The 21,595-nt window shown below is 47.8% G+C and overlaps 1 protein-coding gene across 1 annotated transcript in view; it reads left to right on the top strand.

The window, feature by feature from the left end:
* The first annotated feature begins 437 nt into the window (after positions 1–437).
* The window catches only part of irs4b (insulin receptor substrate 4b), a 29,853-nt gene continuing 8,695 nt past the window's right edge, over positions 438–21,595 (top strand). The window contains exon 1 of the mRNA XM_083993331.1: positions 438–5,477. Within this exon, the coding sequence (XP_083849457.1) occupies positions 980–5,477 (4,498 nt within the window). The 5' untranslated portion in view covers positions 438–979. The remainder of the gene's footprint in view (positions 5,478–21,595) is intronic.

Raw genomic sequence — 21,595 nt, 5'->3', positions numbered from 1 at the left:
AATGAGGTCTAACATAAAAAATAAAGAAAGAAATAAAAAAATACATAATGTAAAACTTGACCCATGGATTGTGTCTGCCCCACAGCGACAGGGAGAAGACTCTGGGCGGCTCTTTGACTTTTGTCTACAGGTCTGGGAACAGTTTTCTCCGTCTGAACAGCCGCCGTGAGCCCCCTGACAACAGACTCCAGATAAGCCCCCCCGCCTATTTTTAACTTCAGTAAAAAAAAAAATTAAAAAATAAAACACTTCTTGCAGCGCGATTGGCTCACAGGGCTATTGACGCAAAAAAGCACTAATCATCCCCGCGCTCCCATTGGTCCGGACGCCCTGACGGCGGCTGCCACTCAAACATGACGAGCCAATCAGAGGCCGCGTTCGGCCCTCGGTCCCTCCCCTTCGGCCGGTGACGCAGAGGGTCATGTGTTGTTTGTGCTCTGGCCCGTAGAGATGTGTACAGGCGGAGAAGCGAGTAGCAGCGGATTGCTAACCGAGCTAGCCGCCGCCGGATCCTCCCGATTATAGAAAACACGGCCGAGCGTGGTCATGTTGCACACGGTAGGCTTCATTTCGTGAAGGAGAGAGGAGGGGAAAAGAAAAGAAAGAAGAAAGGAAGCAAGCCCGCACTGGAATAATTACGCTGAAACGGCACAAAAAAGAAGCAGAAGGGGGGCTCGTTTTTTTTTTGCTTTTTTTTTTTTTTTGCTTTTTGCTTTTTTTTTTAAGCGGGGGGGAGGCGGAATAACAAAGCCGGTCCAGTGGAGGAAGGATTGCAAATCTGAGCCGTGCGAGTCAACCGTTAGCTGGCCTAGCTTCGCTGCTGCTGCCGCCGCCGCCGGACTAACTGACGGAGCTTCTTCAGGAAAAAAAAAACAAAAACACAAGGATGATGATGGGGTCTAGCCCGGCTGGTCCGCTCGGATTAGCTCGCTAGTAAAGTGACCTTTGATTGTAGCTACTCTCTCTCTTCTCTTCTCTGATGGCAAATTTCACGAATTACCAGGAAGGTAAGGCAGCGATGTTGATGGTTGAGTCTGCTGCTGCTGCTGCTGCCGCGGCCGCCGCCAGCAGCACCGCTAACGGGGACGGTGGTGGCGGCGGCTCGGTCGGGGAAACCCCTTCCCCGTTAATTAATATCGGCGGTGGAGCAGCAGCAGGAGGAACAGGAGGAGGAGGAGGAGTAGGAAGCGGCTCCTCTCGTTTCCATCAACATTTACCGCCCTCTAACCACCTCCACCATCACCACCACCACCACCTCAGCTACCATCACCCGCCAAAGGATCAACAACAACAGCAGCAGCAGCAGCATCACTACCAGCTCGCTCCGCAGCAGCAGCAACAGCAGCTTTCCGGGGAAAACATCGCAGAGTCTCCGGGTAGGAAAGCCTCCTCCTCCTCCTCGTCGTCTCTCAGCCAGGTACACAGTCACAGTCACACGGCCGAGGACTCCTCTGCCTCCTCCTCCTCCTCCTCGGCTGCCGTCGCCAGCAGCAGCAGCAGCAGCAGCCATGTATACGCGGCTGTGAACGTCGTCGCCGCCAATACCTCGGACGTTGTGGATGATATTCGCAAATGTGGCTATTTGAGAAAGCAGAAACACGGACACAAGAGGTTTTTCGTGCTGCGTGCTGCCAGCCACCTGGGGCCGAGCCGCCTGGAGTACTACGACAGCGAGAAGAAATTCAGAAACAGCCTGAGATCCGCTGCTGCTGCTGCTGCTGCCGCCGCTGCTGCTGCTGCCTCCTCATCCTCCTCCTCGGCCGCCGTAGCCGTGGCCCCTTCTCCCCCGAAAAGGGTTATTTACCTCTACCAGTGCTTCACGGTGAACAAAAGGGCGGATTCCAAAAACAAACACCTCATTGCTCTTTATACCAAGGACGAGTACTTTGCCATCGTGGCTGAAAACGAGCAGGAGCAAGAGGACTGGTACGTGGCTGTCAGCGAGCTGATGAGCGAGGGCAAAAAAGGGCACTTGGATTCAGATGACCTGGACGATGGGTACGGCACGGTTACCCCCGGCACCGTGTTCAAGGAGGTCTGGCAGGTGAACGTGAAACCGAAAGGACTGGGTCAAACTAAAAACCTCACGGGCGTCTACCGGCTCTGCCTCTCCACCAAAACCATACACCTCGTAAAGCTGAACTCTGAAACGCCCTGCGTGAACCTCCAGCTGATGAACATCCGGCGATGCGGACACTCGGAGAGCTTCTTCTTCATCGAGGTCGGCCGGTCGTCCTCCATCGGGCCCGGCGAGATCTGGATGCAGGTCGACGACTCCGTTGTGGCGCAGAACATGCACGAAACCATCCTGGAGACCATGAAGGCGCTGAAGGCCTTCGCCGAGTTTCGCCCGAGGAGCAAGAGCCAGTCGTCGGGCTCGAACCCGATGCCCTTCATCACCACGCGGCGTCACCTTGGCAACCTGCCTCCGAGCCAGACCGGGCTGCAGCGGCGGTCCAGGACGGAGTCGGTGGTGGGGACGCCGCCGTCGAGCAAGAGCTCCGGGGCGAGCGGCTACCGCTTCAGGACGTCCAGCGAGGGCGAGGGGACGATGAACCGGCCGTTCCGCTCCGCCACAGGAAGTCTGGTCCACCTCAACTCGGCGCGGGCGCATCACGGTCGCCCGGACGGGGGCGGAGTCGGTAGCGGCAGCATCATCAGCAGCGGCGGAAGCGGTGGTGTCGCTACAGGGAACGCCGGCACGAGCACGGGCGGTGGCGGCCGCTACGTCAGAGCCATCCCGGGGTCGGCGTCCACCTACCACGCCCGCTCCGCCTCGCTCCCCGTCTCCCACTTCCCCTCGACCACGAGCCCGGTGAGCGTCTCCTCCAGCAGCGGCCACGGCTCGGTCTCCGACACCCTCACCCGCCCGTCGAGCGCCTCCATCTGCGGCTCGCCGTCCGACGGCGGCTTCAACTCCTCCGACGAGTACGGCTCCAGCCCCGGCGACTTCCGGTACTTCCGGGTGCGCAGCAACACGCCGGACTCGCTGGGCAACACGCCGCCGATCCGAGAGGAGAACTGCCTCAACGACTACATGGCGATGGGCTGGAACCGCGAGGTGTTCGGCACCGGCGGATCGGGAAACAACAGCGGCGGTGACACGCCACGGGACGAGAGCACGTCGACGACGGAAGACGAGCGCTTTTCTTCGTCGTCGTTGCGGAGGAGGACGCACTCGTTCACCAGACCCGGCGGTGGGGCGACCGGCGGCTCCGGAGTGGCGGTGTACCAGAAGATGACGCAAACCAACTTCTCGTTGGAGGAGGGGTCGGACATGGCGTTGCCGTTCGGGAGCGGGCTGCTCCGCGGCGGTCCGTCCTCCTCCTCCTCCTCGCTCCGCTCCGACTACAGCTCCTGCTCCGAGCACAGCCAGCAGAGCCGTCCCTCCACGCTGTCCCGGACCGAGGCCGGCGGCGAGCGCCCCTCCCCCCTCTCCTCCTCCTCCCTCTCCGCCAAGGAAGACAGCGGCTACATGCCCATGATGTGCGGCGTGGCTGCGTCGCCGCGGGACACGCCCCCCGACTACATGCCTATGCAACCCAGCCCCTACTCGCAGCATCACGTCTCCCACTCGCCGCAGTTCCACAGCCCGGCGTTGTCCGCCCGCTCGGCGCACCCCCACCTCCAGTCGCAGTCCTCCACAGACTCCCACGGTTACATGATGATGCTCCCGGGCGGCGGCGGCGGTACCTCCCCCTCCCCTGTGCAGGCGTCCCTCAGCCCGCACAGCAGCTCCAGTTTGGCCGGCGCCAGCGGGAGCGACAGTATAGCAGAGAGACCGGAGAACGGGGAGTATATGGACATGTCGTACAGCGGCGGCGGTGGTGGTGGCGGCGGGCGCAAGCTGTCAAACGAAGGGAGCGGCGGCGGCGGTGGGTATTACACACCGGGGACACCCGAGAGCACGCCAAAGTCTTACAGCCCGTATTTCTCGCTCCCTCGCTCCTACAAAGCCCCGACCAGAGAGCGGGACGAGAAGGAGTACGGCGAGTACGTTCCCATGAGTTCTCCTGCCAAGCCGGTGTATTCGTCCGTCATGTCGACGCCGGAGAGGAGGGTCGGGGCAGGAAGTAGCGCCGCCTCCTCCACCCCCTCTCACCCACCCCCGCCTTACGGAGCTCACCACACGACCGCGGCGGCGATGGCCGACCGGCGCATCGTGAGGCCGAACCGCCTCCCGCTCGGTCGGAGGAGTTTCCACGGCCCGCTGCGGGTAAGCGAGCCCACCACGGCGTCCGCGGGCACCTCGACTTCTATCGCCGCCGGGGGCCCGTCGGAGCGGGAGGGGCCGTCCAGCCCCGGCGAGTACATCAACATCGAGTTTGGCGATCACTACCCCCACCAACAGCAGCCCCCCGCCTACCCGCACTCTGCTCAAGACGAAACGGCTTCCATGGCGTCCGGCGATCCCCGCCACTCCTCGCCGCAGCCGCAAACGCACCAGGACTACATGAGCGTGGAGGTGGCGGCGGTTGATCAGCGGGACGGCGCCGGATGTCTGGGTAAGAACCACCAGTCGTCGGCGTCGTCGCCGCGGCCGAGCCTCGTCGCCCCGTGGAACCCGCCCAGCTACATCCGACCGCTGGCGAGTAACGCCGCGGCGCTGGCTTCCCCCGCCGCCGCTGCCGCCGCCGGGGGTCACTGGAGGTCGATGGGCGGGGACGACTACACGGACATGACGTTCAACCTCAGCAGAGGCGAGCGGACGCAAACGAGCCCCACGGCGATGCTGCAGCACCTCTGTGTGATAGAGGGGCACTACGGCCACGCCGCCGCCTCCCCCTCGTCCATCTCCCCGCCGCCCCTCCCCCCGTCGAGCCCGGGCGGTCGGGCGCCGCCGCCACTGCCGCCAACGACGCTGACGCAGCAGCTGCTGGAGCCCAAGGTGGTCCGAGCCGACCCCCAGGGCAGGAGGAGACACAGCTCGGAGACGTTCTCCTCCACCTCCTCCACCAATTCGACCCCGTCTGGAGGAGGTCTCGGCGGCGGCGGTGGCTCCTCCTCGTCCGCAGCCCCCCACGCCGCCACGCTGGCGAGCACCGCAGCCCCCAACGGATCTTACCTAACGGAGGGTCAGGCTTCCAGATGGGCCAGCTCGGCGTCCTTCGACAGCGTGTGGATGTCCGTGGAGGGTCTCGGGGACTCGCCGGCTCACCACGCTCCGACACGAGCCATGGAGATGGGCGCCGCCAACACCAACGCCGCCGGCGCCGGGACCTCCACGGGAGCAGGTGCCAGTCGAATGTGCAGAAACATGTCTGTGGGCTACCAGAACGGCCTGAACTACATTGCCTTGGAGCTGCGGGACGACGGGAGCAACATGGGAGCCGCCGTGACGTCGGGAGCCGGTAGCAGCAACGTGAGCTCGGCGGCGGCGGCGGCAGCAGCAGTGGGGACGGTGCCTCTGCCGGAGAACGGCGCCTACGCCAGTATCGACTTCACCAAATCTGATGGAGTCACCGCAACAAATAAGGGTGAGTGTGAGTTCTTCATAATCGTGTTTGCAGGGATCCAGACTAACTTTTCTTTTTACTAACAGCTCAGTTTCCTCCAACTTAACACTTTAGGAGCACAAGGAGAAACTTTAGGGGTGCACACTGTAAACCGACCTGCAAGGCGAATATTCACATTTCCTTTTCATTCATGATCCTCAAACACATTGTGGTCTGACACCTGTAATGACAGATTCCACGTTCTTTGAGTCGTCCCTTCCACGTTTCACCAAAACAAACAAAAAACCAGAAAATTTACTGGTTGCAGGATGCCCCTAAATGTGGACATTTTGCCCCTAAAATTTGAGACGGTGCAAGTAAGCAACCATTAAATTTTGCTTTTTTATCATACACTGGTGAAACATGGAAGGGGCGACCCAAAAACCTTGAATCTATCATTAAAGGTGTCAGATCAATGTGTGTGAGGATCATGAATGAAAAGGAAAGGTGAATATTTGTTTTGTAAGTCACGGCTCCAGACTAACTCTAACTTTTTTTTAAATAGGTGCACAGTGTCCCACAACTTAAAACTTTAGGAGCACATGCAGAAACTTTAGGGGTGCACACTGTAAACCGACCTGCAAGGCGAATATTCACATTTCCTTTTCATTCATGATCCTCAAACACATTGACCTGACACCTGTAATGACAGGTTACAGATTCTTTGAGTCGCCTCTTCCACATTTCACTAGTGTAAAAAAACAGCAGCAAAAAAAACAGCAAACTTCCTGGTTGCAGATGCGCAAGTAGATGAAAAATGTACTTACACCGTCTCTTTTAGGGTTTGAGACGTTAAATTTGAGACGTGCAAATACATTTTTCATCTACTTGCGCATGTGCAATCAGGAAGTTTGCTGTTTTTTTTTTTTTTTTACACTTGTGAAACGTGGAAGGGACGACTCAAAAACTTTGAATCTGTCATTACAGGTGTCAGGCCAATGTGTTTGAGGATCAGGAATGAAAAGGAAATGTGAATATTCGCCTTGCAAGTTGGTTTACAGTGTGCTTCCTTAAAGTTTCTGCATGTGCTCTTAAAGTTTTAAGTTGGGGGACACTGTGCACCTATTTAAAAAAAAGTTAGAGTTAGTCTGGAGCCCTGACTTGCAAAGCAAATATTCACTTTTCTTTTCATTCATGATCCTCACACACATTGACCTGACACCTGTAATGACAGGTTACAGAGTTTTTGAGTTGTCCCTTCCACGTTTCGTCAGTGTTACAAAACTAAACAAAACAAAACACAAACAGCAAATTTACTGGTTGCACATCAGGGCTCCAGTCTGCCCCTAAATGTGGACATTTTGCCCCTAAAATTTGAGACGGTGCAAGTAAGTTTTTCATTTTCTTGCGAATCTTGCGAACTAGTGAAACTATGGAAAAGACAACTCAAAAACCTTGAATCTGTCATTACAGGTGTCAGGCCACAATGTGTGTGAGGATCATGAATGAAAAAGGAAAGTGAATATTTGCTTTGCAAGTCAGGGCTCCAGACTTAGTCTAACTTTTTTTTAAATAGGAGCACAGTGTCCCCCAACTTAAAACTTTAGGAGCACATGCAGAAACTTTAGGGGTGCACACTGTTAAACGACTTGCATTCACATTTCCTTTTCATTCATGATCCTCAAACACAGTGGCCTGATACCTGTAACGACAGATTCCATGTTCTTTGAGTCGTCCCTTCTAGGTTTCACCAAAACAAACAAAAAACAGCAAATTTTACTGGTTGCACATGCACAGGTAGATGAAAAACTTACTTGCACTGTCACATATTTTCGGGGCAACATGTCCACATTTAGGTTAAATCTGGAGTCTTGAGTTTGGCAAAATGATTTCCTTGTTTTGTGTGATGGGAACGGGCTTTTCAAAGTGTTTTTTTTCCTCATTGAAATCCAAAAAAACCACACACACACCCCTCCTCTTCTCTCCTCTCCTCTCACCCAAGTGCTGCGAGCTATTATTAGCCACATTATATCAATTTGCACCCTCCTCTAGTTGAATCTATTTTGGAATCGAGCCTGTGATCTCCCTGACAAGGCTGCGTTCAGGCGCGTCGAGCAAGCCAGCCGTTGTCTTTTTTTTTTTTTTTTTTTTTTTTGTTGAAGGCATCTATCTGTCCAGGGAGCTGAAGTCTCCTCTACACTGCATGCTTACAGGAAGTGGCACCAATATGTGGTTCATTTTGAGGTCTGAGTGTGTTGTGTTGTGTGGTTGTGTGTGGTTGTGTGTGTGCCAGCCGACTGGTAGACGATTAGCTTTCGTGAATGAACGGAGGTTTATCTGAGGTCAAGTGTGGACTGAATCACCCAAAGAGAGGGCCCTGGCTTCCTGTCTTTGTAGCTGCTGGTGTCTCTCTGAGCCTGTCTGAGCATGTGCCGCCTGTTTTCTTTGTGTCAGCATGTACTGTAGGCTGTGTGTTTGTGTGTGTGTGTGCTAATGTGTGGGTGTTTGTGTGTTTAAACATCTCTTTTTTCTTGCTTTCTTTCTTTTTTTTTATTCTGCTGCGAGCCTGTCACTTGAGACACTTTTTATACACCTTTTTGAAAAAAAAAAAAAGAATATTTATACCAAACATGGAAGAATCCAGCGCCAGCAGGAGCAGCAGCAGCTACTATGATGGCAAAACACACGAGACGCCTCACACTGCTGGAGCCAGCAGTAGTGTTTGTGTTTGGTCTTTTTTTCTTTTTCTTTTTTTTTTGAGGTTGTAGTTTGTAGAGCTGTCACACATGGTTTTCTCAGTTAATTCTTTAGACTATAACACATCCAAAAATGCAGTTTCCTTCAGCCCGAGGCGACTTTTCTAACCAGTTTTGATCTGAAAATATGGAATTTATCATCATATATGACAAGTAGTTAATGGTTTTTTTTAGGTAAACAAGCAAATTAAATTCTTCCTGTTTACAATAATTTGTATCTGATGCTCCAGAGGTTAAAATATACCTGTTATACCTGTACTCACACACACACACACACACACTCACTTCTGCAGCTGCTTTGTAGTTGTGATTTACAGAAGACGCTGCCTGAACTTGTGCTGCATCGGTCGGAAACAAAAATAAAAAAGAAAGAAATTGGGAGTCGACATTTAAAAATAAAAAAAAGAAAATCATTAGGATCTCAAACGCTTCAAGGGAAACTTTATTTGTCAAACTAAAACCCTGAGTTCAATAGTTTCCACTCAAGTTGAATCAGCAGCAGTCTGAGGTGTTGGTCGTCTTCTCTCCCTGCTCCCTGCACTTTTTTAGTTGTTTTTCTTATCTTGTTTTTAATATCTAAGATGATGATGAAATGATTTTTCAAAAGTTAAGTCTTAAAACTTGCTCATTTGTTTTGGCCAACTGTCAAAACACACAAAGTTTTTCAAAATAAGAGTCTTGAGAAACATATCGACTCTTCATAATTGAGAGCTTTGATTTTTACTTGGCAAATTATCAACTACTAAACGGTTACAAATAGTTTTTTTTCCCCCCTATGCATCAACTTATTGAGTAATAAGATCATTATTTTAGCTTTATACAGCTATTTATCTGTTAATATAAACACAAAACTGATGATGTCATCTTTTAGAATGTTGTCGAGGGCGTCTCCGTGGCAACGGAACACTCGATCAGTTGCTGACAAAGCAAAACAATGTTGAGACACATTTTATTTCAGCTACCTGTTATTCAAGGAAGTGAAATTGCAGCTCCTGTGATTTTTGGGACACTTACCTCAGTTACTTTGAGATTTTTTGATTAAATTGTGTTTTAATGTGCAGCTTTTATTTAAATTCTTCAAATAATGTGTAAAATAAAGTGAAGTTTTGCTGTTTGTGCGGCTGTGTGCGTTGTATAGGCGTAGGAATAGGTTGCTAAGCGGTTTAGTACCAAAGGAAAATGGTGTTTTGATGAGGTAGATAATGCTATAACTGGAAAAAGTCATTGTTTAGGTCGGCTGTGCGTAATAAACAACGCAAACTGTCGCTTAAACGCGCTTTAATATGTGGTTTTTACCCATCGACACGTCCTGTTGTTGTAACATTCAGACTTGGACACAGATGTAGAAGCAGACCAGATGTGTTCGTGTGTGTGTGTGTGTGTTGTCTGTAGTCTAGTGAGATAATTAGGATGTGAACCACAGGATGACACAGATGATGAGTGTGTTGTGTGTGTGTGTGTGTGTGTGTGTGTGCACATTAAGACGTGCGGTGCTGCTGCTGCTGCTGAGCTTCGGTCTACGGTCGAGGATCAGGAGGATGTTTTGACTCCGTTCTCAGTCCTCCACTTCCTCTTTCATCATCTCCCCCTCTCCCTCTCTCTTTCACCCACTCGTTCCCTCTTAGATTCGCTCCTCGCTGCTCGTCCCCTCACTTCCTCTCTCTCTCGCTGCCCGTGTGTGTGTGTGTGTGTGTGTGTGTGTGTGTGTGTGTGTGTGTGTGTGTGTGTGTGTGTGTGTGTGTGTGTGTGTGTGTGCGAGCATGAGTCAGGATTCTCTGCGAGCGCCGACTCCGACTGACTCATTTGTTTATCGTGGTGCTGAACGGAGATGAAAGAGCTTGTGTGTGTGTGTGTGTGTGTGTGTGTGTGTGTGTGTGTGTGTGTGTGTGTGTGTGTTAAATCTACACTGCTGAATCTGTGCCTGCGAGCACAGGAGATCAACTGACACTCAAAGCGCTCAAGCACGTCCTATTGTGCGTGTTTGTCCGTCTGTCTGTCTGTGTGTGTGTACTTTTGTTTTCAGCCGCTGCCAGCAGGTTCATTAAGCATTTGTGTGTGCATTTGTGTGTGTTTTTATATATTTGTATGTGTGTGTGTGTTGGTTCATGCAGTTCAAGGTAACGTTCAGTAATGTTAAGCCGTACCTTTACTCTACTGTGTTTACAGTCTTCGCTCAGCATCTAGTAGGTGTGTAGGCGTGTGTGTGTGCTTGTGTGAGTGTGTGTGTGTGTGTGTGTGTGTGTGTGTGTACGCACTGAGTCATGGCAGGCAGGCAGCCCTTTGATGTGGCTCTGTAATTGCGGCGGCGGCGGCATGTCAAGGCAACACAGCGGGGCCGAGAGGAAACGCATCATCATCACTCAGGAATGCGACTTCCTCTCAGCTGCGGTGTCGAGCCGATAGAAGCAGCACACCTGGATCCTTGACCTGCAGGAGGAGACGGGCCGCGCTCCTCCGTCTCCGTCCAGCTGTCAGGGGGAAAAAAAAACTCAAGAGATGAAACGTGGCGCGAGATATTAAATTTTAGAAGAGTTAACAACACTGAGACGTAACCTCACCTGTTGAAAGTGGAGAAACAAGACGATAAAACTATGTAAAAACGATAAAGTACTCATCTCTATGTTGAAGTTAACTGTCTGTTCTCCGACTTTAAAAACACTTTTATTAGCAGTTTAATAGACACGAGTTGTAAACTTAAGATTCCCCGTGTTGTTGAACCAGCTGTTCAAAACATAAAGATAAAGATTTACTGTCATGTTTGGCAAAGAAAAGCAGCAAATATTTAGGTTACTGTGTAAAAGATTTGCTAAAATATTGAGTTATTTATCAAAAATGCTGCAGATAAATTTTGTATCCATCATATTGACAGTTCAGCCTGTCAATAATCAGCATTTACCAGGGTTGTAGATATGATTTATTTCATTATTTCTGCCTGTTCACGTCCATGTTGACCTATGAATATTACTAAATTACTTTTATGAGAGAAAAATTAAAGGAATTTCACCACATTTATAAGCGGAAACAATAAAGCCCCTTTTACACTGATTAACACCAAATACGGAGTTGTTTTAGAGGTAAATGCAGAGACTGCTTGCCGAAAAACTGTTATTATCTCATAGCGTGGTGAATGTGCAGGTCACAACTTGTCCACCAGAGCGTTTTGGAGTTGTTGGATTGTGTATTTGATGAGTTTGATGAGGAAAACCAAGAAATCCCATGAGCCTCCGTAGCGTAGCTCTGAGCAGCTAGCGGCTCTGCTCCGCCGTTCTAAAAACAGCTTGCACCGACAATTAAAGGTAACGAACCTACTGCTATGACTATAGGGATTATGGCAATGGGCCAATTTGCCAAAATGTTGAACTATCCCTTTAAGGCTTGTCACTGTGAAGCTATCTTTATGTTTCTCCTGCTTTCACTTCAAACCCTCAATGGTCATCAGCCTTAAAATAAAAATGTGGTCATCACTTGGCCTCCGTAGTGTTGCGGTGTCACAACAAGGAGAATGAGTCGGTTACATTTGATAAGACGTGTTTATCAGGAAACACTCTGAACTCTTTCTGCCCTTTCTGCTTCTCAAAATGATTTTATAATATGACTCAGAAGTTATTTATAGATCGATTGTTGTAACTGACGATAATGAAGCTGTGGTCGATAATAAAATCAGATCTTTTCAGTGTTTTTTTTTGCTGAGCCACAGGCGGTCGTTCCCGTTTCACCGGACGGATTTAGGAAGAAGAGAGAGATAGAGAGAGAGAGAAAAAAAATAAAAGAGACGTCTTTAATTCGGGGATTTCTCTGTTTTGGTTTGTTTTGAAAGAGTCCAGCTGAGAGAGAGAGAGTGAGTAACAGTTTGGAGCGGCGCCACGTCTCGATGTAGATGCACATTTATGGACTGTGTGTGTGTGAGTGAGTGTGTAACGTCTCTGCTGCTGCTGCTGCAGGCTTTTCTTATCATAGAGACAGTGACTCGTCGGTGAGTCACGCCGATGTCTGCTCTGTGTTGTGTTTAGTGTGCAGCGTCTTGTGTCGATGCCAGAGCGACGGCTCCTCCTCACACTTTCCCAACGCTCGCTCGCTAGATGATGGAGGAGGAGGAGGAGGAGGAGGAGCAGGTTCCTCGTATTGTAAATACAACGCTCGGACATAAATGTTTGATACCGTCATTGTATTTTAAAGAAGGTTCAGGGTTCAAACCCAGAGGACTTTCAGCGTAGAGTACAGTTTCAGTCCGTGTATATGAGGTTAATTTGTAACTCTGAATGAACCAAAGGTGTGAATGTGAGAGTCCGAGGTTGTGTGCAGTTGATGGTAATTAATTTTTAAGCCATAATGACACAAACTGTCTAAGTCCAGTGAAGATTTGCTGCTTTTCTCGGCTTCAAATCAGTGCAAATCAATAATTTTGTGGCTTTTTGTGGAGGTTCGGTCAGGAGAAGAAGGCATCAGTTTGGAGAAAGTTGATCAGCATTTTGTAGCGAAAGTAATTCAGTAGGTTGATCAATCATGGAGATATTCAGAAACACAGGGAAGATGTGAACAAGCGTCGTCCGCTCCGGCATTTTAACACTTAAAAACACACGTCACGGACACTGGACACGTGTAAGTCGGTGTTAACAGGAAGCAGATCATCTTCTAGAATTAAAAATGCAGAATTTAATGGTACAGCTGACATGGGTCTGGTGAAGGTGTAGGTGTATGATCAAAGTGCCGCAACTGGACAGACTGCAAACCAATCAGAGCAACGATCCAGAGGACGCATGCATTGGACGGAAAATGCGATTTTTCTAGTTTTGCATGCAGGACCGATGGCGTCTTAAAGGGATAGTTCACCCAAAATTCAAATTTCACTCATTATCTACTCACCCTCATGTCGACTAAGGGCTGGAGTCCTCTGTGCCTTCTCTGAGTTACAGCGGGGCTCCGTGCAGCACTGCATGTCCATATGATGGTAGCGGACGGGGCTCACTTTTCGTCGCCCAAAAAGACACACCAAAAACCATCCAAATACCTCCATAGTGCTCGTCTGTAATGTCCCTCTTGTATTGAAGCCCCGACATGAGAAATTGTTCCGCCGGTCAGTGCAAATCACGCGAGATTTGCACTGACACAGGAAGAGCAGTGAACTGAGACACTGGGAGCTTCCGCTACAAACAAGCTTAAAATATAGACTTATTTAATTTTCGGATCTGCAAAGAGAGAAATGAAATCGCTGGCAGGTTCAGCCGGGTTCATCCAGCAGCTGCTTGCAAAGACAACAAGATCAGAAAAGTTTATTTTACTCGTTATCCGTGTTACTTTCACTGCTGGTTGTAAATTCAGTTCAATTTACGCATTGAATGAAACTATGTGCCAGATTGTTGCCCCAGGGTGGTTTCCATCTGTTGTCCTTTAGCAGGTTGATGCTTTGAAGAAGAGGAAACTTTCAGAAAGTAAAAACACTAACGAGAACAAGACGGCAGAGAAGAACAAGACAATAGATGATATACAAATTGAGCTGCTGGTAGTTTACTACAAGTGTACACCTTATTAGAAAGTGCACAGTCATAAAGTGTCGGCGTAGTTGGGGTAATTGAACCCTCCTGTTGTCCTTTTGGGTCAAATTGACCCAATCTGTTCCCTTCCTCCATCGTTCCTCTTTCCTTCCTTTCTCCCTTCCTTCTTTCCTCAATCATTTTTCCCTTCCTTCCTTCCTTCCTTCGTCCTTACCTCTTCTTCCTTCCTCTTTTGATCCAATTGACCTGATCTGTTCCCTCCCCCGATCTTTCTTTCCTTCATTTTTACCTTCCTTCTTTCCACAATCATTTTCCCTCCCTTCCTTCCTTCCTTCTTCTTTCTTCCTTGAAGGCATCTGTTCCCTCCCTCCATCTTTCTTTATTTCCTTTTTCCCTTCCTTCTTTTCACAATCCTTTTCCCCTCCCTCCCTCCCTTCCTTCTTTCCCTTCGTCCTTACTTCTTCCTTTGTTGACCCAATTCACCCAATCTGTTCCCTCCCTCCTTCTGTCTTTCCTTAATTTTTCCCTTCCTTCTTTCCCCCCATCTTTCCCTTTGTCCTTCCTTCCTTCCTTCCTTGACCCAGGAGGACAACAGAATGGTTAATTTAATGAAATTTAATGAAAATACGTCTGATACAGGGTATAAATCCTCAAAATAATGACAACATACAAAAAACTGTAAAAGTGCAAAAAGTAAGTTGAAGTCTGGACAGACCAGGGGTATATAGGGTTTACAAAGTGCTTCAAGGCCGATGAGACCCAACCGTCAGTTTCAGGAGAAACCTCAAGAGTTGTGTGGAAGTCGGGTGTAAATGCAGCAAAAAAAACTGTATTTTAAAACTCAGAGGTGTTCGTGTGGACGGGAGGAAGCAGTGGAGTTGTAACATTAAAACAGACGGCAGGAGGGTTTTTTTTTTAAAGGGTGTAAGTGACAGCGGTGGGAACCTGCCCTTTTCTCTCCCTCCTCCTCCCCCTCTTCTCTGCCTCTCTGCCAAGTGGATATGAGGTGGTAAAGGGTGAGGCAGAGTGTGAGGCAGGGTTATCGGGCGCACAGCGAAGAAGACGCTACGAGGCTGCCCTTTTCCCTCCCTCGCGCTCCCACCTCCGCCACCGACCGGGCCCGTCTATATTTACAGGTCTATTTCCAGACTGACATGAATTTATGGGCCGATCGGAGGCATGCGCCGCTCGTAACAGGACCCCCCCTCTTCCTCCTCCTCATCCTCCTCCTCTTTTTTTTTTTTGCATGTAGAGGTCCCTCTCTCTCTGAAATAGCCAGATATGTTTTACGCCCACAGATGTCAGAATTATTAAAGGGATAGTTCACCCAAAATTCAAATTTCACTCATTATCTACTCACCCTCATGTCGACTAAGAGCTGTGAGAAGTTTCAGAGTCCTCCGTGGCTTCTCTGAGTTACGGGGGGTCCGCACAGCAGTATTTGTCCATATAATGGTTGTCAATGGATACCAACTTTCTTCGTCCAAAAAGACACACCAAAAATCATCCAAATACCTCCATACTGCTCGTATGTAATGTCCCTCTTGTATTGAAGCCCCGACATGAGAACTTGTTCCGCCGACACAGGAAGAGCAGTGAACCGAGACACTGGGAGCTTCCGCTACAAACAAGCTTAAAACATAGACTTATTTAATTTTTTTCAGAACAATTTCTCATGTTGGGGCTTCAATACAAGAGGGACATTACAGACGAGCACTATGGAGGTATTTGGATGTTTTTTGATGTGTCTTTCTGGACGAAGAAAGTTGGTATCCACTGACAACCATTATATGGACAAATACTGCTGCACGGACCCCCCCGTAACTCAGAGAAGGAATGGAGGACTCTGAAAATTCTCACAGTTCTTAGTTGACATGAGGGTGAGTAGATAATGAATGAAATTTGAATTTTGGGTGAACTATCCCTTTAACCGGCGGACATGCATTGCACACAAAGCAGTTTTTTTCATTTCAAGCAGCCTCCACTCCCGACTGTCACAGCTCAGAGTATTTGTGGCCCCTACGGAGTCTGAACTTTTGCCCCGCGTCGCCCACCACTTCGGCGTCCGTTTAGCAAATAAATAATCTTAAAATAACTTTGATGCGCGCCTTTAATTCCTGCCCCGGACATGGTGGATGTGCTGCTGCTGCTGCTGCTGCTAGCATGGGTGGCCCCTCCGTGGGAACCTATAAACCACCGTCCATTGAGCTAAACAGAGAATTGAACCTGTAACAACCCCAACCACCCACCACCCACCACCACCCCCTTCGAGGGCGTGTTCGCCACCAGCCGGGCTCCCATTGGTTGGTTGGGCTCGTGGACTATTACACAATTTAACGCGGTATTTCCCAGAGTTTTGAATTTCATGGTTCACGGAGCTCATCCAGTGTGATCGGTTTTCAGCTTTCCAAGGAAGTTTGCGGTGTTCGGTGACTTCTGTGAAGAATTAGAGGATTAGCGGGAGTTTGGTAACGACGGTTGAAGCTTAAAATGGACGCAAAACAAAACTTTTCCTTGGATGCATTTCAACAGTGAATGTCAGGGCACAAGGGATTCAATCCAACATTTCAAAAAATAAATACATCTGTAAATATCAAAGTAGAAACAACGCCAAGATCATACAGAATCAAATCATACCAAAACAATGCAAGTTACATAAAATAACCATATGAAAGAAATAGAAGAAAAAAAGAAAATTAAATCAAAGTAAAACGACGGAAAACCAACTTTCCACCTGTTTTTAAAGTTTTATATCAACGCAAACTTAAAGATCTTTGGGTTTTTTAAGACATTTGACGATAGAGACCCAACAACTCAATGACTCGACAATGAAAATGAGTCACAGTCTTATTTGTCTGAATCCCGGACGGGGCCGATGATCCACTGGACCAAAGGGACATTGTTGTGTCTCATTGGTAATAAATGGGCCTTATACAGGGTCGCCGCTCCACAAACCTCTCAGTTACTCTTAAGTGTAGATTTCATAGGTGGTCCTGAACATAACTCAATCAGAGGAGCTCCTGTTTCTTCTTCCTCTCCTTTTCCCTCAACCTCCTCCTCCTCCTCCTCCTCGTCTTCTGTTGCGTTTCATCTGCGCCTCCCCTCAGACACAAGGTAATGATAAAGCACCGTTTTACTAGAGAAGCCCTCGACTTACAGGAATGTGACGTTAGATAACTTTATTAGTAGGTATTTGCGAGCGACAGTGCGCCTCAGATGTTTTACTTTACTACACGCACGTCTTTTTCAGTTGCAGTCGCCTCGTGGTGACCTTTTGACCTCCACGCTGCACTAAATTAGGAGTTGAGTTTTTCCTGCTTCATTCATAATTTGAAGATGATAGACATCTTGTTATTTATCCTCACAGTTTCCTACAAGATGCTTTAGTTGAATTGAGTTTTCATTTGAGCTTTAGTGTTAATTCCAATCAAAACACATTGGAACATTTTAGTAAGTGAAATTTTAAGAAAAGAAGTTATTCCTACAATTAAAAAACAAAGTGAATCTAACAAACTTGTAGTTCAGATGCCTGTGTGTGTGTGTGGTTTTAAACACTGTGAACAAAGTTTCAGACAATGCACCTGGATTTCATGCAATAACAGTAAAGAAATCTTAAACTTTATCTATTTAATTAGTGGTTCTGCAGTAAAATAAGAAAATAATGAAACAATGAATAGAATAACAAACGTCTCGTATCATCTTTAGTATCAGGTGTAACACAAATATGTCATTGGTCAGCCTGTGTGTCAATTTAAACTAGTTTAAAGTTCTGTTTTGATTGTTTATCATCTTGAAAATCTTTATTTCTCACTGATACCTCAACAATTATGTAGTATTTTTTCATTTATTTGGATTTCCATTGGCTTTGGCTAAGGCCATTGCTATTCTTCCTGGAGTCCATACCCAACACAATTATCTTTCCACTGCACATATTACAGTTCTTTAAATTCTGCAATTCTTAAATGGTCAGATGGTCAGGTATATACCAACATATGTTAGACATAATTCCATTATATTACATTTACAAAAACAGAATTTGGATCACACTTATTGATTGTACCAAGTAGCCTCAACTAAACATATTCATATTGACTAGTGCACAAACAAAAGTAATGTGTCCATTCGTGACATGATGTTACTTTTGCCTTTTGCCAGTCATCTTGCGGCAACCTGTTGTTCTGGCTCCGACGCAGGAAGACGACTTTAAAGCTCTGATTGAATGTTGTTGTTTTTGCCAACACTGGAAACATCAGACGTCTTTGTGTCACCGGAAAAACTGAGACGGAGGCGGTGACTCAAAGATCTGGAAGGAAGAGATCGATTCATGAAGGTGTAGAAAAGTTTGTTCAGTTTATTGATGCAGAGACAAAAATGTGAGGATTTGTCTTAACCTCCTTGGACCCCAGTTCCTCGATCTGTAACTTAAAGGGATAGTTCAACATTTTGGCAAATTGGCCCATTGCCATAATCCCTATAGTCATAGCAGTAGGGTTGTTACCTTTAACCCACATTCACCACGCTATGAGATAATAACAGAACGTTACCAGACAGAGTTGTTTTAGAGGTAAATTCATGCAAAACCGCTGATGCGCGTTGCCTTCAGGGACAGTTTTTCAGCAGTAGTCTCTGCATTTACCTCTAAAACGACTCTGTCTGGTAACGTTGTGTTATTATCTCATAGCGTGGTGAATGTGCAGGTCACAACTTGTCCACCAGAGCGTTGTGGAGTTGTTGGATTGTGTATTTGATGAGTTTGATGAGGGAAACCAAGAAATCCCATGAGCCTCCGTAGCGTAGCTCTGAGCAGCTCACGGCTCTGCTCCGCCGTTCTAAAAATAGCTTGCACCGACAATTAAAGGTAACAAACCTACTGCTATGACTATAGGGATTATGGCAATGGGCCAATTTGCCAAAATGTTGAACCATCCCTTTAAAAAGGCCGTCGTCGTCGTTGTTGTTGTTGTCGTCGTCTTAGTCGTGGTCGGTCGTGGCTCCAGCTGTCCCACCGGCCCGTGTCAGGTCAACACGTTACGGTCGCTTGTTCACTCCCACGATGCCTTTCATCTGTTGTCCCAGCTGGATGAATGGGGTTTAGGGAACAGAGAGAGAGAGAGAGAGAGAGAGAGATGGGCAGCGGGTCGGGGAGGGCAGGTTGAACCAGGGAGAATGTGAAAGAGAGAGGGAGAGGGAGAGGGAGAGAGGGAGAGGCGGCTCTGAACACCTGCCTGTGTTGCAATGACACAACAAGCTGTTAGCTAATGCAGGTGTTTGGCAAATGGTGTTTTTATAACCCGATTTTGTAGCGACCGACCGTGTGTGTGTGTGTGTGTGTGTGTTTGTCAGTGTATTTTTGTATGTGTGTGTGTGTGTGTGTGTGTGTGTGTGTGTGTGTGTGTGTGTGTGTCAGTGTATTTGTGTGTGTGTGTGTGTGTGTGTGTGTGTGTGTGTGTGTGTGTGTGTGTGTGTGTGTGTGTGTGTGTGTGTGTGTGTGTGTGTGTGTGTGTGTGTGTGTGTGTGTGTGTGTGTGTGTTTAACTGAGGTCAGTCCAGGTCAGTCGGGCCGGTGTCCTAAGAGCGTTGTTTTGATCAAAGTCCACGCCTGGACTGCAGAGAAACCCAGAGACCTCAGACTCTCCCTCCCTCTCTCTCTCCCGCTCTCTCCCTCCTTCGGCCTCACACACACACACACACACACACAGACACACAAATTCAAGCTTCAAGTCTGTCGTCGTCGTCGTTGTCGTGGCTGTGGTTGAGCAGAGTTTTGCCAAAGCTTGTTGTTTACAGTGTGAAGTGTCATGATTCAGGACGTAAGAAAAACAAGAACGACTGTACATATACACACACACACACACATATGCACACAGACCTGATGCATTACTACTAGGGGTGTAACGGTACACAAAAGTCACGGTTCGGTACGTACCTCGGTTCAGGGGTCACGGTTCGGTACGGTTTCGGTACAACAGACACTATTGAATGTAAAACTAAAATCTGTCTTGTGTTATAAAAGTAAAAAAAAAAAAAAATAGAATATAAAATTAAACAAGTGCATTAGGATCATGCCATTCATTAATTCTAGAGGGAAAAAAACTTGCACTTGACAACTGACAACTATTATTTAAAAAAACAATAAACTAACATCAATGTTGGTTTACACAGTTAATTTAGACTAGATGCCAGTTGCTTTGGTGATGTTTCTGGTCCTGTCTGTGTTCATCTCAAGAGGCTTAGAAGCAGCGGGATAAGTTGTTGCACAGAAGTTGTCTGTTTCCTGCACCAGTGATTGACATGTGGGAGGGGAGGCGGGTAACCATGCGCTACGTGTTTGATGCGTTTCTAGCGACGCAGCGCGCATCCGTGAAACATCGCCGACGGACTTTGTCCGGTGGACCAGTCGCGAGCTGCCACAGTCTATGGTCGCGAGCCGCCGCCGCCGCCGTTGTGTTTCATTGAGAAGCCACGGTGACATAAATGAAGCAGACGCTCTCCTCCTCTAACTTCACTCTCTCATCACTTCTCTTCTTCTTCTTTTTTTTTTTTTAATAGCCTATTCATTCAAACGTATTCGTCGTGTGACTGTGTGCACCGAACCGTGACCCCCGTACCGTGACGGCACGGGACGAATACATATACCGTTACACCCCTAATAGCAACACAACAATGTACACTGTGGTCACCTCTAACGTTCAACTGTGTGTGTGTGTTTGTGTGTGTGTGTTGCAAAAACAAGTGATTGTGACATTTTATGGTGGAGCTGACAGACTATAGACGTGCGTCCAGGTCTGAGACTTTTATTTTGAAGAGGAACTTGGCCACACTGTAACAGGAAGTAGACCGACCTGCAACTATTAGCTAATTCAGTGCTCAACAACAAGCTAACGCAACAGCAGCGCTAACCTCATAAACACTGAAGGCACTGACTGAGTGAGTGAGTGAGTGAGTGATAAAGTTGCACCACTGGTTGATCGGCGGACTGTTGGAGTTTCAATGTGAATCCGATGCTTTATTGATCATCAGGGAGAATTTATTGCTTGATTTCTTGACTTTTCAGAACTTTTTAGCGACTTTGTTTCAGAAAAAGCTTGTGGGAAACAAAGCGACTTCCTCTAAAAGGGTTCAGGCTTTCTCCGTATTCAGACAATAAGCTTCTACCATTTTCTTTTGAGTGATTGTTTCACAAATACAGTTGAAACGAGACATTTTCCAACACCAATTTGTCTCCTTGACACAGTATCAGATCGGCGCTTAGATTTGGGTTCTTGCCGATGTCCCGATTTTTGCATTTTCAACCCTCAGAACGACTTTGTCTTCGTCAACTCGTGTGTTTGTTGATTTTTGGCAGATGACTTTGAGGTTAAAGAATCACGTTCAGGAGTTTTATCAAATACTTCTCATGTGAGAGCAGAGGAGTGAAGCAAACAGATCCAGTTCAGTCCTATATTTGGTTTTTGTTTTCACAGAAGATGCCAAATAAACTTCGAAAAACAATCATCATCATCATCCTAACGTTATAATAAATATGAGACATTTTGGTTTTGAGCTGTAGTGCTGATTGGTATGAATCCCTATTTTATGGTCAAAACAATCAATCAGGTTTGAGTTTGGTTTGTTTCATCTGTAGCAGGAAGTGTCAGGACCTGTTTTCTCTGGGTTGCCAGGTTTGTCAGCGTCCACCAATGTCAGTGTGCAGGTCGTTGTTGTTGTTTGTCAGTGTTCAGTCAGAGTCTGGTGGTTTTTTACTCTGAAGTATCTGCAGCAGACTTGCAGAGGTCGATGTTTTTCTTTTGGTTCTCGTTTGTTTGGGCCAGATTGTGTTGAGTCCGTGCACTCCTCCTCCTCCTCTTCTTCTTCCTCCTCCTCCTCCTCCTCCTCCTCCTCCTCCTCCTCCTCCTCGCTCTCCGTCCGTTCAT

This window comes from Trachurus trachurus, assembly GCF_905171665.1.
Source record: "Trachurus trachurus genome assembly, chromosome: 18".
Classification (NCBI taxonomy): domain Eukaryota; kingdom Metazoa; phylum Chordata; class Actinopteri; order Carangiformes; family Carangidae; genus Trachurus; species Trachurus trachurus.
The sequence above is the reverse complement of the archived record's forward strand: the minus strand, read 5'-3'. Positions and strand labels throughout refer to the sequence as shown.